Raw genomic sequence first — 17,909 nt, 5'->3', positions numbered from 1 at the left:
CAGGAAGAGGGGCACAGGGGGAAGAGTCAGGCTTTGAAGAAGGTGCAAAGCAAACCGCCCTGTGGGGGCTCACTGACCTGTGCGGGCTCACCACAGCTGCCTGGCTTACCTAGCCCAGGGCTTCCCAAACACGGAGGCTCAGAGAGGGTAAGGGACTCAGTCAACGGCACACACCTGTCAAGGGGAGAGCAGGGGTGAGCACTTGGGCTGTGCTACTCATCGCCTGTGCTCTCCCTTCCCCCCTCCCACAAACTAGGGCCAGCTGAGGCCCCGTGTCTACCTGAGAGGAGGGAAGGCCTCACGTGCAGGCCAAGGCAGAACCCAGTGCCCATGAACTAGGCTGAGGCCAGACTGCCTGGGCTTGAACCCCAGCCCTGCCACTTTCAGGCTGCCTGACCCCTCTGTGCCTCAGTTTCCCCACCTGCAAAATGGAGATGGTAATTGCACCTGCCTCCCGTTGCTGTGAGACTCCCTCACTGCAGAGCGGTCAGCTCCCTGAGGGAGCTGCCCATAGGGGCCAGTTACCGGGACCAGGTCTGAGCCTGGCCCATCCCGGGGTGGGTGGTGTCGTGGGCGGCAGGTGGGAGCCCGGGGTCACCTGCCCTCTGCTCACAGTACTACTGCTGCAAGAAGGACGAGGACGACGACGAGGAGGAGCCCGACTTCGCCGTGCACTCCAGCCTGCCCCCCCTGCACGCCAACCGCAACCTCGTACTGACCAACGGGCCTGCCCTCTACCCGGCTGCCTCCACGTCCTTCAGCCAGAAGTCGCCGCAGGCCCGGGCCCTCTGCCGCAGCTGCTCCTACTACGAGCCGCCTGCCTTCCTCCTGCAGGGGCCCGAGGACGAGGGCGTGCCCAATGGCGGGCAGCGAGTGACCTACACGAGCTTCAGCCAGGAGGACGCTGAGCTTCCGCCCGCGACCTTTGGGGGCCTGCAGGCACTGAACCCTAACCGCCTCTCGGCCATGCGGGAGGCCTTCTCACGGAGCCGCAGCATCAGCACCGACGTCTGAGCCACCATGGGGGGGTCCCCACAGCACGCCAGCCTGGCCCCAGGCCTGGACCCGAGCTCCGCCCAGCCTTCTTCAAATCCCTGTCATCACGGGGGCCCCAGGCTTGGGGGGCCTTGGGCCCCGCCCTCCAGGAGCTCCAGGGCTCACTGTCGGGATAAGGAGCAATGAATGCAGGTGTGGCCGGGGTGGGGGTCGCCAGGGCTGGAGGGGAGGCGGCGTGATGTGATGCAGCACAGGCGAGGACTGCGGAGCAAGGCAGGGCTCCTGACGCCACCCTGCCGTGACTACAGGTGTGATGGAAAGTAGCTCCCATCTCAGCCCCAGCTACATGGTGGCTGCATGGCCTACACGTGTGGGCCTCAGTCTACCTACCTGTTCAAGGAAGGGTGGCCACAGCGAGGCTCGGGGCCCTGCAGCCAGGCTTCCCTGGCAATTTCGGACCAATTATTCTGTCCCGCCAACCAGAACGGGGGGGCTCTGTCTGCCCCCCACATACACACACACCTCTGGCTTCAGTGCCAGGCGGCTGAGACACAGGTTGAACTGGCCTCTCTGCAGACCCCCCTAGAAGGGACAGTTTCAGGGGTGGGTGGGCCTTGGGGATGTACAGCCCCAACTGGCTTTTTGCTATGAGGGAGGAAGAGGCCACTTGCTTCGGGAGTGTCCACACTAAAATACACAGCCTGTTCCTCAGCCCTGACATGGTAGGTAGACGGAGCCGTGGACCAGGGACTAAAAGACCACTAACTCCCCTGAGACCTGAGACAGGCCCTCCCATCCTAGGCCTCAGCCTCTGGGAGCCCTTCAAACTCTGGTCCCCACGGGAGACAGACCCGGGCTCTCCCCCGCCACCTGCTTCTCAGGAGGATCTGGGAGCAAGGTCCTGGCCACCCCTACCCTGCTCCTGCTCTGTGTGAAGACCTCAACTGAGCCCATGCTCCACCAAGCTCCCAGCGGGGCTGGGGTCTCCCCGGGAGCCCACTCTCGGCTCCCTCGACCCGGCTGGGGAAATGATGCCCAATGGCCACCCTGGAGAAATGCCCCAGACCCAGGGGTGCCCACTGTGGGGAATGCAGCTCCCGACCCAGGTAGAGGCAGTATGCGCTCTCCAGAGCATGGTCCCCAGAGCCCCCTGCCCTCTCCAGGGCTCTCTCTGCCTCTGGGCCCAGCCGTGGCACTCCAGGGTAGGGTAAGCTAGCCGTTGTCTGCCCAGGAAGACGGACCAAGCTCCCCAGCCACCTGGCTTCCTAAAAGACAAAGCTCTGAGGGCAAGTGGCCCTCCGTGAGCCCCGTGAGCCATGAGCCGCCTGAGTTGCTTTTACTTGAAAGTGCCAGGGAGCTGAGATGGCTGGACTGGACGTGAGTGGAGTTAGTGAAGGCTTACTATTTTTAGCAGTCTCCAGTTTTTCCCTCTTCCTCCTTTCTCCTCCTGCCTCAGTTTGGACATGCTAATGGAATTCATCCCAAAGCTTCCCAAAGCTCCACTCACACCTCCCCTTCTTTTGTGAACTTGAGTTTGTTTCTGATGCATTAGCTTAGGGGTGAGGGGTGGGGGGTGGGGGCGGGCGGGGAGGTGAGCGTCAGGAGCTGGCACTTCCTGTGGCTGTTCTGTTCCATTTTCCTATTTCCTTCGCTGGTCTCTATCCTCTGTATAGATTCATAGATCAAATTGAAATGACGCACCGTCCGTGTGAGTTCACTCAGCTCCACCGTGGGGCCTGCGGGAAGCTGCCTGCTCCCTGGGAACAGCAGAAGCCAATAAAACTCCCCTCCAGCCCACCGTGCTGCTATCCGCAGTCCACCTGGGACTCCAGACCAGTCTACACTCCTCCCCGGAACTTTCTGGGAAGGGCTGTGTCCAGCCCAGTACCAGGTGGAGCCAGCCTTCCCTCTCCAGTCCAGCCCAGGGGGTCAGGGCTCTGCCCAACGGGGCGGCCACATCAAGCCACATTCATTTTCGAGTTTCCCAGGGTGGCTGTGTCCATCTCCCAAGACTGGGAACCACTGACCTAAACTCTGAGCTCTTGGAGAGCAGTTGTGGGTGACAGACTGGGTCACCTGGGGCAAGTGACTGAGGTCTCTGGGCCTCCGTCTCAGCATCAACACAGAGGGGTGGTTATGATACTAATACAGCTTTTGGGAAGTGTAAGCGAGGCAGTGTTCACAAAGCACTGGGCACAGAGCCTGGCATACAGTCAGCTCACAATAAGTGTTGGCAGAAAGGAGGGTGGGGCGGACGGACATAGGAGAGAAGGAGACGGGGGTGGGAGGAGTGGGCGAGAGAAGAGCAGGGGCAATGCCAGGGCACAAGGCTGGGGGACTCGCCTCTACTGGAAGCAAGCTGGTGACCTTGAACGAGCCCACCCCACGGTCCTCAATGCAGCTTCAATGTCAGTCATGCCGTCCTAACACTGGAGGGCCCTGCTCTGGTCCTCGTTTGGGAACAGGCTGGCCCTGCATCCTGAGGAAGCAGCCACTTGCCATCCTGCTACCTATCCCTAACCCTCGACTGCACAGTCTTGCATTCCTGCCTCAGGGGGACACCTGGTCCTCCCTTTGCTGCAGCATCCAAGTTGCTTTCAGCATCCTGGACACACCCAGTCTCTCTCTCGAGGCTCTGTGCAGACTGTCTCCTCCTCCCCACACTCCTCCCCATCCTTTCATCTGGCAGAACCATTCCTGATGCTGGACCAGCCTAAACAGCACCTCCTCCAGGAAGCCCTCCTGTGTCCCTGCACCCAAAGTCCAGATTAAGTAGTCCTTTATCCTATCCTAAAACAATAATGAAGGATATTTCCTGGGCATTCATTGTGGGTCCCCAACCCAACTGCCTCATCGCTTCTGCTCTGCCCAACACATCCTGAAGCGGGAGCTTTTCTCCCAAGGCTCAGGTTATGGAGTTCCCACCAGGACCCCCTCCATGTCCTGCCAGGACACTCCAAGCTCCCCCCAGGTCCTGCCAGGCTCCCTATGCTTCACCAGGGCCCTCCACGCATTCCCCAGGTCCCCCCACATGTCTCCAGATCTCCCGACCCCCAGGTCCCCACTGTTGATAAGCTCAAGAACTCAATTCTGACTCCAGCACCTGCATCTGGACGCCCCCTGAACACCCTTCCCTGCAGGCTCCCCACTCTTCCATCTCTGTCTGCTTTCTCCACCCTGCTGTCCTTTCCTCAGGGAGCCGCTGCAGCCTGGCCCTCAGCCCCAGCCCCAGGCCTGTCCCCAGACCTGAAGCCTCAGCACATCTTTCCGAGTAGGTAAGCTGGACAGCTGCATGCTGGCTCTCAAAGCCGCCCAGCTGCCCTGTCGCTCCTGCCAGAGCCACTGAGAGCCCACAACGCCGCCATAAATACGACCACTTTATTACCATACAGAGGAGTACTGACGGAGACGACATTACAGGTATACCGTGAAAAAGAGTGCCTCTTCCCAGGCGTAAAGTGCGGTGGTCCCTCCGTGCACGCCAGCTTCGTATAAGGGAGGCAACGGATGCTAAGTTGGGAGATGAACGTTCCTCTGGGAGGAGCGCAGCGAAATAGGATCTTGTCTGAGGCGGCACCAGCATCTCCCTGTCTGCCCCACCCCCCTCCACCAGCGTCAGGTCCTGGAGGCAGAGAGGACCTTCCCACGGCCAAGCAGAAGGTTCAGCACCCCCAGAGAATGGAGGCAGCTGTGGGGACGGAGGGGAGGCGGTCACCTCCACCTCTGGGCTCTGGCCTCTGGACCCCCTTGGGCGGCTGGGTGCTGGGGGGGTGGGAACCACAAACACACCATCCTCAGGCTCTAAGAACAACTGCCCACGGCAGGGGCGTTTCTGTCCGGAGAGGCCGACTGGCACCCAGGGCCTCTCCTTCCCGGGGAGAGCAGAGGCTCAGTGTCCGTCTTCACAGCCCGGGGTGCCCTGCAGGAAGGGTGTCCGAGGAGGGGCCCCAGGAGCTGCGGTGGCCCTGGGGGCAGGGTGCTCAGGTCTCTGAGGGCCCCGGTGGCCAGGCCTAGGAGTGGGGGGGCCTGCAGGAACGACAGCATGCCTTGCTGTAGTACCAGTGGCCACAGAGGTTCACCTTGATGGCCAAGGCGCAGTTGGTACCTGGCTGGTCCTGGCAGCTGTCGTCTGTGGAAGGAACATGGTGGGGGGGTGAGGCACGGGCATCAGGATAGGACCTCCACCCCACCCCAACCCACCTCTCTTTTCCTCAACTGAGGGAACGAGGTCTGCGCAATGGTGGCCCTGGGTGGCAGAGCGCCTGTGCACAGGTGGCTCATACGTGCCCCTTCCCAGGGTCAGGGGCAATGGGCCTCCCACCCAACTGCAGGCACTCAGGTTCCTGCCCCCATCCCTCCCCAGGGAGTCCACTGATCCCATCAAGTGGTTTGATCTGTGCTCAGGGAAAGGTGATGACAGGGGCCTGGATTTGGAGGAGCCACTGATCTCACCCCCAGAGTATCCCTGAGAGGCCCACAGGTGACCCCTCTACTCAGTACGTCCAAAGCAGAGCTCATCACCTGCCCCCGTACCCCCTGCAGAGCCCATCACCTCGTCCGTCTCCCAGGTGCCCGAGCCAGAGACCTGCTCCAGCCCCCAGCCTCCCTGCCTCCTGTGTGCCCAGCACTGGGCTGCCCTGGCTGAGTCCTCGCCCCACAGCTGCCCTCCTGTCTTCTGAGGCAGGATGCTCTTTGCAACATGCAGGTCTTGGTATGGCTCCAGGGGACCCCAAGCCCCAGTCAGGCCTCACTTGCCACCCTTTCCACCCTCAACTTCCACCCTCAACTCCGGCCAATCCAGGGGGGTCCCTCGCTCTCCCGTCTACCCCAGTCTCCATAACCACTAACCCGCCTGGTCCTCTGGCTGATGTCTGCTCAGCCTTCAGGGCCTGGCCCCACCCACACCTCCTTGGGAAGCTCCTGCCCAGCCCTCAGCCTACCCCTGCTCACCTGGGGGCTCCGTGGGACAGGGCTGCAGGTCACAGGCCTGTCTGCCGACGGGCTTCACCAGTGGGTCACAGCCGCGGACAATGTCCGTCCCCTGGTAGCACTTCACGTCCCGCATCCTCACACCCACCCCGCAGGTCTTGGTGCACTGATGAGGGAGAGAGGACGTGGCAAAGCCCTACCCGGTGGGGCAGGAGGGGAACCCCACCGTCTCACCAAGCTGCTGAGTCTCAACTGACACAGGACACATGAGAGCTTGAGGTGACGAGGGGAGAAAGGGGCACTGGCTGGCAGTCAGGGGACTGATACTCAGCCCCACCCAGTGCTGCCTCAGTTTCCCTGTCTGCACAGTGAGGGACTGAACCTCTTCTCTTTCAACTATCCCCCCAAGCTTTCCTGGGTCCTGCAATTCTCAGGACACACAGGCAGGGCTGAAGCAGAGCTCTGGTGTTCTACTCCAGTAAAAAGCTGTGTTTGTTGTGGACCGGTTAAACGGATCCTCCAAAGCCACTCCCCCCACCCCGAGGCTCCCTGTCCAGATGTTCCCCTTGGAAAACCCCGCTGAGCTACCCAGAGCACCACAGACAGCTGCTGACCCGTTACCCCACCATCCTCCTGCTAGCATCCTGCGGGTGGTGGCTCCCTCTCGCTCCCCCCCCCAGTGGGTGACCCCACATCACCCAGGCCCATCTGGGACCTGAGCCCTCGGTCCCCAGGGCCACCTCTGGTTCTGTTTGCAGAGGCTCAGGGAGGATTAGTCTCCGCAGGCAGGGCCGCCCACTCAGTGGCCCCCCAGCCTGGGGGTTGGCCCAGTCTGGGAGCCACGAGAGCAGAGGACAGTCAGCCTTGGGTGGATGCCCCAAGGAGCCTCTGGATGTGCCCTGGCACCCGCTCCTCTGTCCCTGGGGAATGGATGGGGCAGCTGGGAGGAATGAACTCTTACTGAGCCCCCATCTCCAGGAGGGGCAGCCTCAAACAGGGGCAGTGACGGAGGTCCCCACACACACCATCTGTCATGCCAGTCACCCCTCAGCCTCCCAACGTCATCAGGGCTATATGGGGTGCCCCTCCCCCAACACTCCCAGGCTGTCCTTCTGGGGCCCCCTTCATGCTCTCCTCCCTTCCATGGCTAAGCAGCCAGCACAGCGCCTGTACCACGTAGGTCCTGGTCCCTGCCCCACAGCTGCGCCCCCATCCCCTGAGGCCGATGCTCTTTGCAATGTGCACATCTTAGCATGGCTCCTGGGGACCCCGAGCCCCAATCAGGCCTCACCTGCCACCCTGCCCGCCTTCACCTCCCAGCTGTGCTCAGCCAACCCCGGGGGCACCCTGGCCCTCTGACCTGCCTGGGTCTCCACAGCCACTAGGCCGTCCTGGTCCTCCTGGCTCATGCCTCCTGGGACAGCCCCCACCCCCTCAGCCCTTCTCCTTCTCCCAGGGACCGTACTTTTCTGGCAACACAGAATGAATCAGTGTGAGTGTCCGCCCTCTTGAATGAGCACATGTGCTGTAGGGAGAGCAGAGGGCCCATCTGGGGCAGGGTTTGAGCCCAGATGCCACTCTGTCCCTCCAGTGAGAACCCTGGGCCTGGGTGGGGATGGAGGCCCTGGCCCCTCCCACTCTGAGTGAGGGAAGCATTCATTGAATCCCCTGACTCACCCCCATCTCACACTTAGAATCTTTACCTTGAACTCTTAAGTTTTGGGAGGTGGCACCACCCGTCAGGTGGCCACATGGAAGCCTCAAGTGTGGGTTTGAGACACACTGTGGAATGTGACAGTGAATGTCCTATGCTTCCAGTCCCATGGGACATCTATGTCATCCCTTGGCCGGAGGCACGACACTGGTCATACTGCCTGGCCATGGCCAGCCTTGTCACCTAGGCCCCTGATCTCCACCCCCCAGTGATGCTCAGAGACTAACCTGGACGTCCCCACTTGCCCCTCTTGAAAGTTTATGGCACCACTAGGTGGGGAGGGGACGGGGCAACGAGCCAGAGTGTTGCTAAGGAGACAGCGGAGACGGAGGCGAGGAGATGGTGTGATTCACTCAAAGTACTGTCTAGACAGGACTCCCGAGCTGTGAGGCTGGGGCCCAACAAGCCCCCGGAGCCTGGATTCACACCAGGCAGTCCCATGGGAAGGGGTCAGAAGAGAAAGCAGAAGTTAAACCAACCTTTTCTCTCAGCCAGAGAACGGGGGTGTCTGCTGTCCTATCTGTGAAACGCGGCTGCTGCATCTCTGCAGGCAGCCCACGCACCTTGCTCCACGCCCTGGAGTTCCCCTTCATTTTGCAGATTCCTCACCCGCCTGGGACAGGGGGTATCTGCCACACTCCCAAGTAGCTGCAGGACCCAAATGGGTCAGACATCTCTCTGAATTTCAGTTTCTTCCTCTCCGAAATGGGAAGGAGAGCCCCCTCCCCATGGGGCTGTTGGTAGGAGGAAAGGGGACCCCTCACTGCCCAGGAGGTGAGGGCTTTGTTCCTGGCTGCAGGGGGAGGAGACTGCTCGGCTCCCTTCCCCCCAACAGTGTGACGCTGAGGCGCCCTCAGCACTGTACACGGGCCAGGCTGCCCAGGACTTGTTGCCCTGCCTTCTGGCTTCCCTGTGCCCCCGATGCACACGTCCCTCCATGCCTCTGCATCCCTCAGCCTGCGTCCTGCCTTGACTCTGACTTCTGGGGCTAGGTGGCTGTCTGACTTAGCCCCGCACGCCCCCAGTGCCCACCTGGGCTCAGGCAGCCCTATGATGCGCGTCAGGCACATGCCCTGTCAAACATACAATGGAAAGGCTACAATGAAAGGCCAAAAGTGACCCAGGCTAAAAACACCCAAGATGAGCCCTGCAGGGATCCCAGAGGTGAGATCTGAGAAGGCTTCCTGGAGGAGCTGGCTCTCACACCAGCTGATTTGGTAGAGTTGAGAAGCTTTCCGGCGACAGAAGGCCCTGATGGAGGCCAAGGAGGGAAACATGAGGGGCATTTGGGGCAGGAAGGGAGGTACCGAGGCAGGACCAGACCACAGGCCTGGCCTCAGGCCGCCTCACAGGGGGCCAGCGGGCACTCACCTCAGACCACGGGCTGGTGTACCACTTGAAGCACGGCCTTTCGAAGCAGGTGCTCTCCTCCGGGGGCTTCTTGGCCAGCCCACACTCGGGGCCGCTGCGCGTCTGCGGCTTCCCATTGGCCAACTCCATGCACAGGATCAGCCTCTTCTTTACACCTCGGCCACAGGTGGTGTTGCACTGAGGCCAGGGGACAGACAAAGATCAGAGGCCAGAGGCCGGGAGGACCGGAGCACAGGGCCCAGGGCGACGCCAGCGACCATGGCTTGGTCAGTAGCAATTGGGTGAAACGATTAGAGGGATGGCAACTTGGCGGAGAACTCTTTGGTCAATAACCATTTGACCCAAAACAGATTTGATCAAGAGCCATTTAGCAGAAAACCATCTGTTCTGAAACAAAACGGTTAATGACAGTTTGGCCCAGGATGATTTGGCCACTAGCCATCTGCCTGAAACAAGTGGTTGAAAGCAGTTGGGTTGAGAACAATTCGTCTGACAAGGCAAGTTGGTGACTATGATCTTGGTCATGAGAACAGACAGTTGCAGAGGACCCGGTGGGGGCCAAAAGCAAGTACAGCCCAAAGTCCTCAGCTCTGGTTTTCCGTATATGGGGAGTAGGGGTGAGGGCACCGTGGGAGGGAGCAATACTAATTCTGCATGCATCCTTGAGCGTTTGCCTAAATAGATTTGGAAAGTTTTAAGGGGTTTTCCTACTCTTTTGGCTTCTTCTATTTCAAATTAATTTTTAGTGAATTGTGCCCTCATAATTTGCAGTTAAGCCCTCATTTTGAGCAATCTGTCATTCCAGCCGCATGGCTCTCAGCCAAATGCTATCCCAGTCAGAGAGGGCCCTGCCGCTGGGCTCGCAGCACTCACCCGCTCCCAGTCCTGGGCCAGCCAGTGGGCAGGGCAGTTCTTGTCCCCACAGGGGTGGATGGCCAGGGGCTTGGTCTCCGTCTGGCACTGAGACTCGGGCACCACCCGTCCGTCGCTGGTCTTGCAGTACACATGTCTGATCATGCGGCCCTGGCCACAGCTCCCACTGCACTGCAGGGGGACACCCAGGTTAGAGCAGAGCCTTCTCCCAGGTCCCCCTGAGGTCATTCCCAAGAGAGAGGAACAGCTCCCTGGGCAATGTGGGGAGCTGTTGCCATGGTAACCACATTTTTAAATAACATTTTCTGTGCTAATTACAGAAATATTGCATGTTTGATGAAAAACACACAGAAAAAAGCACACCTAAAAGGTCATGTGTACACACAGCACCAAGAGGGGTTCCCGGGGAGCACCTGAGCGTCTCTCTTCCAGAAGAGAGACAGAGACAGAGACACAGGGAGATGGGCAAAGGGGTTAGTTTAAAAGGGGACCACCATACGAGCCACCTGTTTTGGGATAAAGGCCTCAATTCTTCATCATAACAAGGAGAAGGCCCAGCTCTTCCCCCACGTCCTCACTCTGGGAAAATGGGGAGACTGAGGCACAGCTGGACGAAGCACTGGCCTCGTGCCCTGGCCACCCTTTGAAGCACGCCCCCAGGGGCCCCTTCCTCACCGGCCCCCAGTCGGAGACAGTCCACTGGCGGTCACAGGGGGGGCCTGTGCAGTCTTTCTCCCCGACGGGCCTGGTGTTGGGGTCACATAGCTTCTCATCCTCGGAGCAGCGAATGTCCCTGGTCACCACACTGCGCTCCCCACATTTGGCTGTGCACTGTGAGGAGCCAGGCGAGGGCCAGTGTCAGGACGGCCCTCATGCACGCCAGGCCCCCTCCGTGCTCGCCAGCGTACATGCTCACCTCAGACCACTCTGACATCTCCCACTGCGGCCCGCAGGCCGGGTTCCGGCACGTCTTGCGCTCCTCAGGCCTCACGGCCTCAGCCGCCTCACACAGGTCGCTGTACACGGAGCTGTCAAAGCCGGGCGACAGCATCTTCCAGCAGCGCACAATGCGGAACTGGTAGCCCTCACCACAGGTGCGTGAGCATTCGCTCCAGCTGCTCGTCTCCCACCTGCCTCGGGAGGGGGGCGGACTTCAGCGACCCCCACCTCCCTTCCTGCCGCCAGGACCCCCTGCAACCCCACCCCCCCCAACAATATGTGCCCACTCCTCCCTCCCCCACCTGTGTGGCCCAAAATCACCAGGGCTGAGCTGCTGAGGCCCCCACGGTGGAGGCTGCTGCCGTGGGGACCCCGAGTTCTCTAGGAAACACCTAGGTGTGGGTGGGCACAGATGCCTTAACTGCTGTCCCGAGTGTGCACTTGGCCACCCTGCCCAGGAGCCCACGCCGCCTCCACCTGCTCTCACCTCAGCACCCACCCACCCACCTGGCCTTCCAGACACTGGGGTGCCAGGTCCTGGCCCTGTTCCTTTGCTCACACTGGAATCACCCCCCCCCCCAAATCCCTGAGCCCTGCTGTGGGGATTTTGAGCGGAGCAGCGGGACCCAGGGCCGCACACCCAGCTTCTAAGAAAGGAGCAAATGGGCAGGGAGCAGAGGCCCAGAGGGAGCAAGGCAGGAGAAAAGGGGCACGTAGCAGTGTCAGGGAGAGGCCTCCAAGGCAAGTTTGCTCCCAAATGACAAATGATGGGAGGCTGGCACCCTCGGGCTCATCTGGGGCCGCTGCACCAGCTCCCACCACGACGGTGAAGAGGAAGAGGACATGGTTAGGGCTCCATGTCTGACCATCTGTGACCTGCGGGCTACAAAGACAGGACCTTCTCCCACCTCCCAGGTACGGCCAGTTCTCTTGGAACTGTTGGAATAATCCGTTTAATTCATAAACATCCTAGGCGCCAAGTAGGCCTAGGGGCAAATGTGTCATCATAGGACAGAGTAATGTTCAGAATGGTTTCTCAATCTGCCGTGGGAGGAATTAATTGGCCACCTACTGCGTGCGAGGCACAGCGTCAGGTTATACTGCAAAGCATGGGAAGACACAGAAGGACTGACAGACAGGTCAGTATGGCCCCTCCCACTGGCCCCGCCCACAAAGCCCCTTGGAGGAGCAGGATGCAAACTCCTCTGGGCAGAGGCAAAGCAGAGCCCAGCTGCCTCCCCCAACTCTGCCTGGGACACTGGGTGGCAGGTACCTGGGCTGGCACTCCCTCCCAGCACAGAACTCTTGAACCGGCTCAGGACGGGTCAGGGCATCGCAGTAGCTGTCGTCCACCTCGATGCCGTCATAGCGAACACACATGGCGTAGGTTGACATTACCCCTGGGTTCAGGACAAGGGAAGGGCCTGTGAGCCACACGTGAGCACCTTGGAGACCAGCCGACGGGCCCTGTGACCTGACCGCTCAGAGCCCAGCTTCCTGGTTTAAATTGGGGATAATGACAATCACCAGCTTACAGAACTGGGGAGAACCCAGTGAGGACTGAACTCTCTCTCCCCCCGCGTCCCAGTGTCTGACCTCTTCTCTTTGTAACCTCACCCCCACCCCAGCCAGCCCAGGCTGGACACCCAGTTCATATGTCACAGCCCCTGATCTTTGAATAAACGCAAGTTGGCCCTTACAGAGGCCATACAGCCAGGTGTCACTAATTTTCATTCATTCAACAAACAACTACCCACCTCTGTGGGTTGGTGGGTGGGTGGGTGGGTGGGTGGATGGATGGATGGATGGATGGATGGAAGGATATTGAAAATCTAACCATTCCAACCCTTTCCAGCCTGCCAGGTGTTATATCAGGTCTTTAGACCCTCCCTGCCCTCCTGTGGCACGCCCCAGTCTTCAGCAAACTCCCTCTTGAACCTTCTTTTTCCAATATTCTGTGTGTTTCCTTTTATGGGCTCCCAGGACTTTATAAATCCCATCAGAGGATGGGATGTAAAGGGCCAACTCTCTTAATTCCTTGACCCATCTCCACCCTGTTTTCCTCTGTCCTCCCCCCCGGCACCCCTGTGCCTGACACCCAGCTGGCACACAGGCCAACTCACTAAGTGGTGGTGGGTCCCTGCCAAGGGGTCAGGATGACTCAGGGTTGTTAGGCCCCTGGTGACGGCCTAGGTGGGGGCAAGTTTTGTTTTTGCTGCTACCATAGTGTGTGTATATGGGAGGAGCGGGGGGTGGAGAGAACCGGGGGGGGGGGGAGAGAGGGAGAGAGAGAGAGAGAGAGAGAGAGAGATCCACCTTCCTGAAGGATGGAGAGCATGGCACCCTCATCGCTGGGTGGCCGGCCCTCAACGTCCCCTACATGGAGAGCCCCAGCCCCCGCACGCTCCCTTCCCAGCAGCTCCTGCCTCTCCAAGCCCCAGCCCTGGATGGAATGAAACAGCCTGGGAAGCAGCCCACATGGGGATTCTTTCTTTTTTCCGTCAAGGACGAGCCAGGCTGCAGTCTCTGGTCCCTCTTTGCCAGCACTGGGCTGTGCAGCCTTTAGCCCTCTCTCAGGAGGAGGCCGGCTTCCTGGCCAGGTCTGCTGGGGATGTGCCCGGCCTCAGACACCAGCCATGGGGCCCAGGGACATCCGGGGTTGGGCGCTTGCAGACCCTCGCCACGGGCCTGCTTGTTCATTCACTCCTCCTCATGAACCAGAGGCCCGGCAGGAGAGACTAGAATTCGAGTCCCAGCTCCATCTCTCCCTGGTGCGGTGACGTGAGTACTGCCCGGCTCTCCAGGCCTCAGCTTGCCTATCCGCACACATGGGAACCCACCAGAGACGCCAGGAGAATGAAAGCACCAGTTTTCTGGACCCCTCTTCATTAACTCAGTCTTGAACACCGCGTTTTGCAAACCTTCTTAGACAGGGAGCCCTTGCTTTTATAAGAGTGACCAGGGAGCCCCAACCCATGAAACCGACGGGGGGGGGGGGCTCGCTGCACCTGGGCCTCTGGAGGGGCAAGGCTCAGGGTCCACTGCCTCCACTCCCCTCGTCCCTGTGCCCTGGGGGAACCAAGGAACAGTTTGAAATCATTGCCTGAGACTCAAGGTAAGAAGAATCCAAACCAATTCACCTGCATTTCTACCGCCCCCAAGCGCGTCTTTAAGGAAAAGAAGGAAGACACCCTATTATTGCTGAGCTTGGCACAGGTCTGCCGCACTGACCTAACAGCGCTTCACACGAGATCTTGGCAAAGCACAGGTCAGGGAGGGGCCCCAGCTCTGTGCCCATGACACCGCTCAACATTCACAGATAGCACGTGACACAGAAGGTTTGTAATCCCGACCACCACCCCAGCCTGGCCTCGGCGCCCTGCAAAATGGGGTTTTGAGAGGAGGCAGCCACTGATGTGAACATCACATGTGGCACAGTGTGTGGGAGGTGGCGGCAAGGGTCCCGACTTCTCGTTTCACCTCTGTCCCCACAACCAACCACCTTTGCACAGGTGCGTGTCTGCTTTACAGGTAGAAAACTGAGGCTTGCAGAGATCAAGCACTTTTCCAAGGGCACTTGGTGTGGTCGAGCAGATAGTGCATCTCAAGTGCCCACCGACGCCCCACAAAGCTGGCCTTGGGCCCTCCAGAATGCCAGGGGCAAACTCCGTGGGTCCTATGCCCTGCTCAGGAAGGTAGGGTCCTGGGTCCCAGCCCGAGAGGGAGAGCAATGTGAGCAGAACATAAGGCCCTGTGGTCCGTTCAGAGCCCTGCAGAGTCACCTCTCCAGCTGCTTTCTCGGGCCCATATCCTGAAATGCCAAGCAGGGCTGCGGGAGGCGTGACTAAGCCCAGACCACGGCTGCCCAGGGCCTGGTCAGTGTCTTGCCTCATCCTCCTCATTGTCCAGGGACTGCAGAAGCATCCAAAGTTCAGGCCATGGGGGCAGGGGGGAGGTGCTGGCTGGGACAGGGACATTGTACATTTTGAGTGGCAGCCCCAGGTTTGTCCAAACCCAACCATTAAGCCTGAAGTATAGATAAGGTGGCTCTCAGGTCTCCATGCCACATTTGCCAGGGTGCTGGTGCTGGCTCTGCCATCTGACCTTGCAGCAGCCCCCGGGAAGGGAACCAGAGCTGGCTGGCAGCAGACGGAGTCCAGTCCCTGATGGCTGCAGCTAGCATCTCAGTGCAGTGGTGGCCAGCCATGTGTGCAGACAGACATGGGTCCAAGTCCCAGCTCAACACTTACTAACCACTCGTGTCTGCCTGTCAGGCGCCACCAAGGGGTCTCCGCCCCCTCCTACCTCCTCTCCTGATGAGGTCCTAGAACCTGACCCATTCCATCGGCCCCAGACTGCATGGGTCTATTGCCCCCTTGCTATGTTTGTGTAAACAAAAGTAAACTCCTCACCACCTGAGATTTCTTACTTTGAACCGAAAGGACGTTTGCTCTAACAAGACATGATATGAACGACAACGGACGAAGAGTGTTTGGGGGCCCGCGTAATGCCCAGGACAGGGGTCCAGCATGCCGGGAGCAGGAGGACACCCCAGCCCCTGTTACATCCGGCACACTACCTCCCAGATCAGGAAAGGAATCAGCAGACAGGCTCCCTGCAGGCAGCTTGGGGCTACAAGCAGGTAAGTGGGTCCTGCAGCCCTGCAGCTGTGACCAGTACCTGTGGTGCAGGTGGCACTGCAGGGTTCGTGGGATGACAGCTTCCACCGGTACATGTCCGCCGGGCTCACGCCTTGCTTGCGTGCCTTGGGCCTGGTCCTGAAAACAAGGACAAGCAGAGAAGGGGGTGAGAAGCCACAACGCTCACTGACGGGCATGGATTTTCGTCGGAGGATGTGTTCTCATCCACGGGGGCGGTTGTGCTTTTCTGTGACAGCACACCTGTCCTGCGCCCCAGGCTGAACCCACCTGTTAGGGTCCAAACAGCCACGTCTAGGACAGAGCAGAGGGATGGAGCACCCACAGGGTGCCACAGTTTAGGGTGCAAGGGATGTCTGTGGTCTCCCGTCTCAATTATTTAGTCCGAGCACACTGCTGCTGACGCTCCTTCAGGGGCAGGGGGGACGGGTAAGCACTGGGGGCTCACCAACATCGTGATCCCTCCACACAGGTGGGTTTCTCACCTTCTAACATCTGAGACTGGATTTCTTCTCCCCCGGCCCTTCCCTGGGAAGGGGTGTCAGAAAGCACCACATGCACTGAGAATGTGTCAGAATTCTCTCCTGCGGCCTCCTTCAGCCAGGATTCTGATTGAATGGGGACATTATCCATTCGCCTCCAATTATCAAAATAGAAAAGTTCAGCACAGACAGGGGGAGTGGCTACGTCCCCTCCAGACGTCTCTGCCCAGGTCTGCCTGCGATGGCTGCTGTGCAAGGAGAAAGGCACGCAGCTTCCCCGCCAGCGACCAGCCAGGATTCTTGGCCGGAACTCAGGCGGCCTGAGCCAACTATTGTTAGGACTGTTTGCGTCTTTGAACCAGTTGGTGTGCTGGGCCCAACCTCAATATCATCCTGCAGGCCTGGTTGGGACTCAGCAGGGGACGAGGGAAGTGGCTGCAGCAGTGGCAGTCTCTGGGCTCCCAGCTCCAGGGCCCACAGAGCCAGAGAAGGGGACATGGTGCCCTGGCCTGGCTGCTGGCTCGTCACCCAGGCCTCGACCTCCCTCTTCCGCTGGGCACGGCAGCAGGCCCCGTCCCCAGCTCCACCTCCCTTCCGGCCCAGAGGGCTGGCTAAAGAGGACAGGAGCTACATTCATTTCACAGGGCTCAGCTATGGGCACGTCCACACGTCCCTTCCTTGGGACCTGCTGTCAGGCTGAGGTGAGGGTTGCAGGGCATACATTCTAAAAGGCCTTCTAGTTAATTCTGTGATGCAGACACTGCTCTGGATTCCAACTTCTGGAACTTCACAAGTGGACGAGAACTCTCTTACAACTTACTTTTGCAGGCACATCTCCCTGAAAGGCACATCGTGCTCTGAGAACCAGGAAACCACCTCCCGGAGACCTGAACTCATAAATGTACTGGTGCGGCTGCATGAACCCAGGGACGGGGGCCGGAGGGGATGGGGAAGGAGAAGCATGCAGAGGGTGGTCGGGCAGGGCAGGTATGAGCTGGTGGCTGATGTCACAGCTACTCAAGCCTGCTGGGCCCCTCACCTGGTGGCTTCACAACCAGGAGCCCGCCCCAGGCTTTTCATGGTTTCTGAGAGAAAGGGAAAGTACCCTCAACTCGCCCTACTCCTTCAAAATGAGACAAAATTTTAAAAGGCCCTTTCCCAACACCCTGTCATCTGACAGCAAAGGACCCGTGGAAACCTAGGAGAGCACCCAGGTCCCGTAAGCAAGGCCTCTGGGGAGGGAAGAACCCAGAATATCACCCCATAACCGTTGATTTGGAAAATACCAAACCACTGATTGGGTCCCTCGCCCCTCCTTTCAACAGCTTTAAATTCTCCCCCAGAACCAAAGAGATGAAGAGATCCAGCTCATGACCCCCCACCCCACCCATGGCGAAGCCACCACCTTTATCTAATTACACACTCTCCCGCCAGCAGGCAGGGTGACTCATTCCTGACTCCAGGAAGAGTGGCCCAGTTCAAAATAACCCTTCAGATTTTAAGCACAAAAGGTATTTCTGGAGGAGCTGCCTACACATGGCTCTTACTAGCTCCAGCTCGTGTCACACACAGCATATACAACCCTTGAAAAACCCTGCACGAATTTGCACAGCAAGGCAACCCTACCAGGTTCTGTTCTTAGAAGTAACGCCAGGAGAAAAACACCCAGGAAATCTCTGTACCCCCAGCCCTTCACCGCCTCCAGCTGCAAGGGAGATGGTACCCCCCGCAGCCTTGAGAGTCAAAACTGCTAGACTCCACCTGGTGACGGCCGCCCAGGCATGGCAGGCTGCAGATCACGCGGCTCCGGGCCCTCTGCCCAGCGGCCTCCAGCACAGGTTCGTACAACCGCAGGCAGCAGCGGCTTTGCAGTGACGGTGCCTGTTTATAAGGGAACCACCATGCACCCCTTGCTTTTCTTCCCCTCCAGACGGGGAGAGGGACCCT

General features: G+C 59.5%; 2 protein-coding genes across 2 annotated transcripts in view; one reads left to right on the top strand and one right to left on the bottom strand.

The window, feature by feature from the left end:
- FAM163B (family with sequence similarity 163 member B) overlaps window positions 1–2,692 on the top strand; it is a 28,762-nt gene extending 26,070 nt beyond the window's left edge. The window contains exon 3 of the mRNA XM_019728957.2: window positions 616–2,692. Within this exon, the coding sequence (XP_019584516.2) occupies window positions 616–1,014 (399 nt within the window). The 3' untranslated portion in view covers window positions 1,015–2,692. The remainder of the gene's footprint in view (window positions 1–615) is intronic.
- Window positions 2,693–4,360: 1,668 nt separating this feature from the next.
- ADAMTSL2 (ADAMTS like 2) overlaps window positions 4,361–17,909 on the bottom strand; it is a 36,539-nt gene continuing 22,990 nt past the window's right edge. Inside the window, exons 12-19 of the mRNA XM_074331321.1 lie at window positions 15,503–15,600; window positions 12,096–12,222; window positions 10,800–11,013; window positions 10,559–10,714; window positions 9,884–10,054; window positions 9,011–9,187; window positions 5,947–6,091; window positions 4,361–5,125 (exon numbers count right to left, since the gene is read on the bottom strand). Coding sequence (XP_074187422.1) covers window positions 5,007–5,125; window positions 5,947–6,091; window positions 9,011–9,187; window positions 9,884–10,054; window positions 10,559–10,714; window positions 10,800–11,013; window positions 12,096–12,222; window positions 15,503–15,600 — 1,207 coding nt within the window. The 3' untranslated portion in view covers window positions 4,361–5,006. The remainder of the gene's footprint in view (window positions 5,126–5,946; window positions 6,092–9,010; window positions 9,188–9,883; window positions 10,055–10,558; window positions 10,715–10,799; window positions 11,014–12,095; window positions 12,223–15,502; window positions 15,601–17,909) is intronic.

The sequence above is a fragment of the Rhinolophus sinicus genome, linkage group LG04, assembly GCF_036562045.2.
Source record: "Rhinolophus sinicus isolate RSC01 linkage group LG04, ASM3656204v1, whole genome shotgun sequence".
Lineage (NCBI taxonomy): Eukaryota > Metazoa > Chordata > Mammalia > Chiroptera > Rhinolophidae > Rhinolophus > Rhinolophus sinicus.
This window is presented reverse-complemented; position numbering and strand designations above follow the sequence as displayed.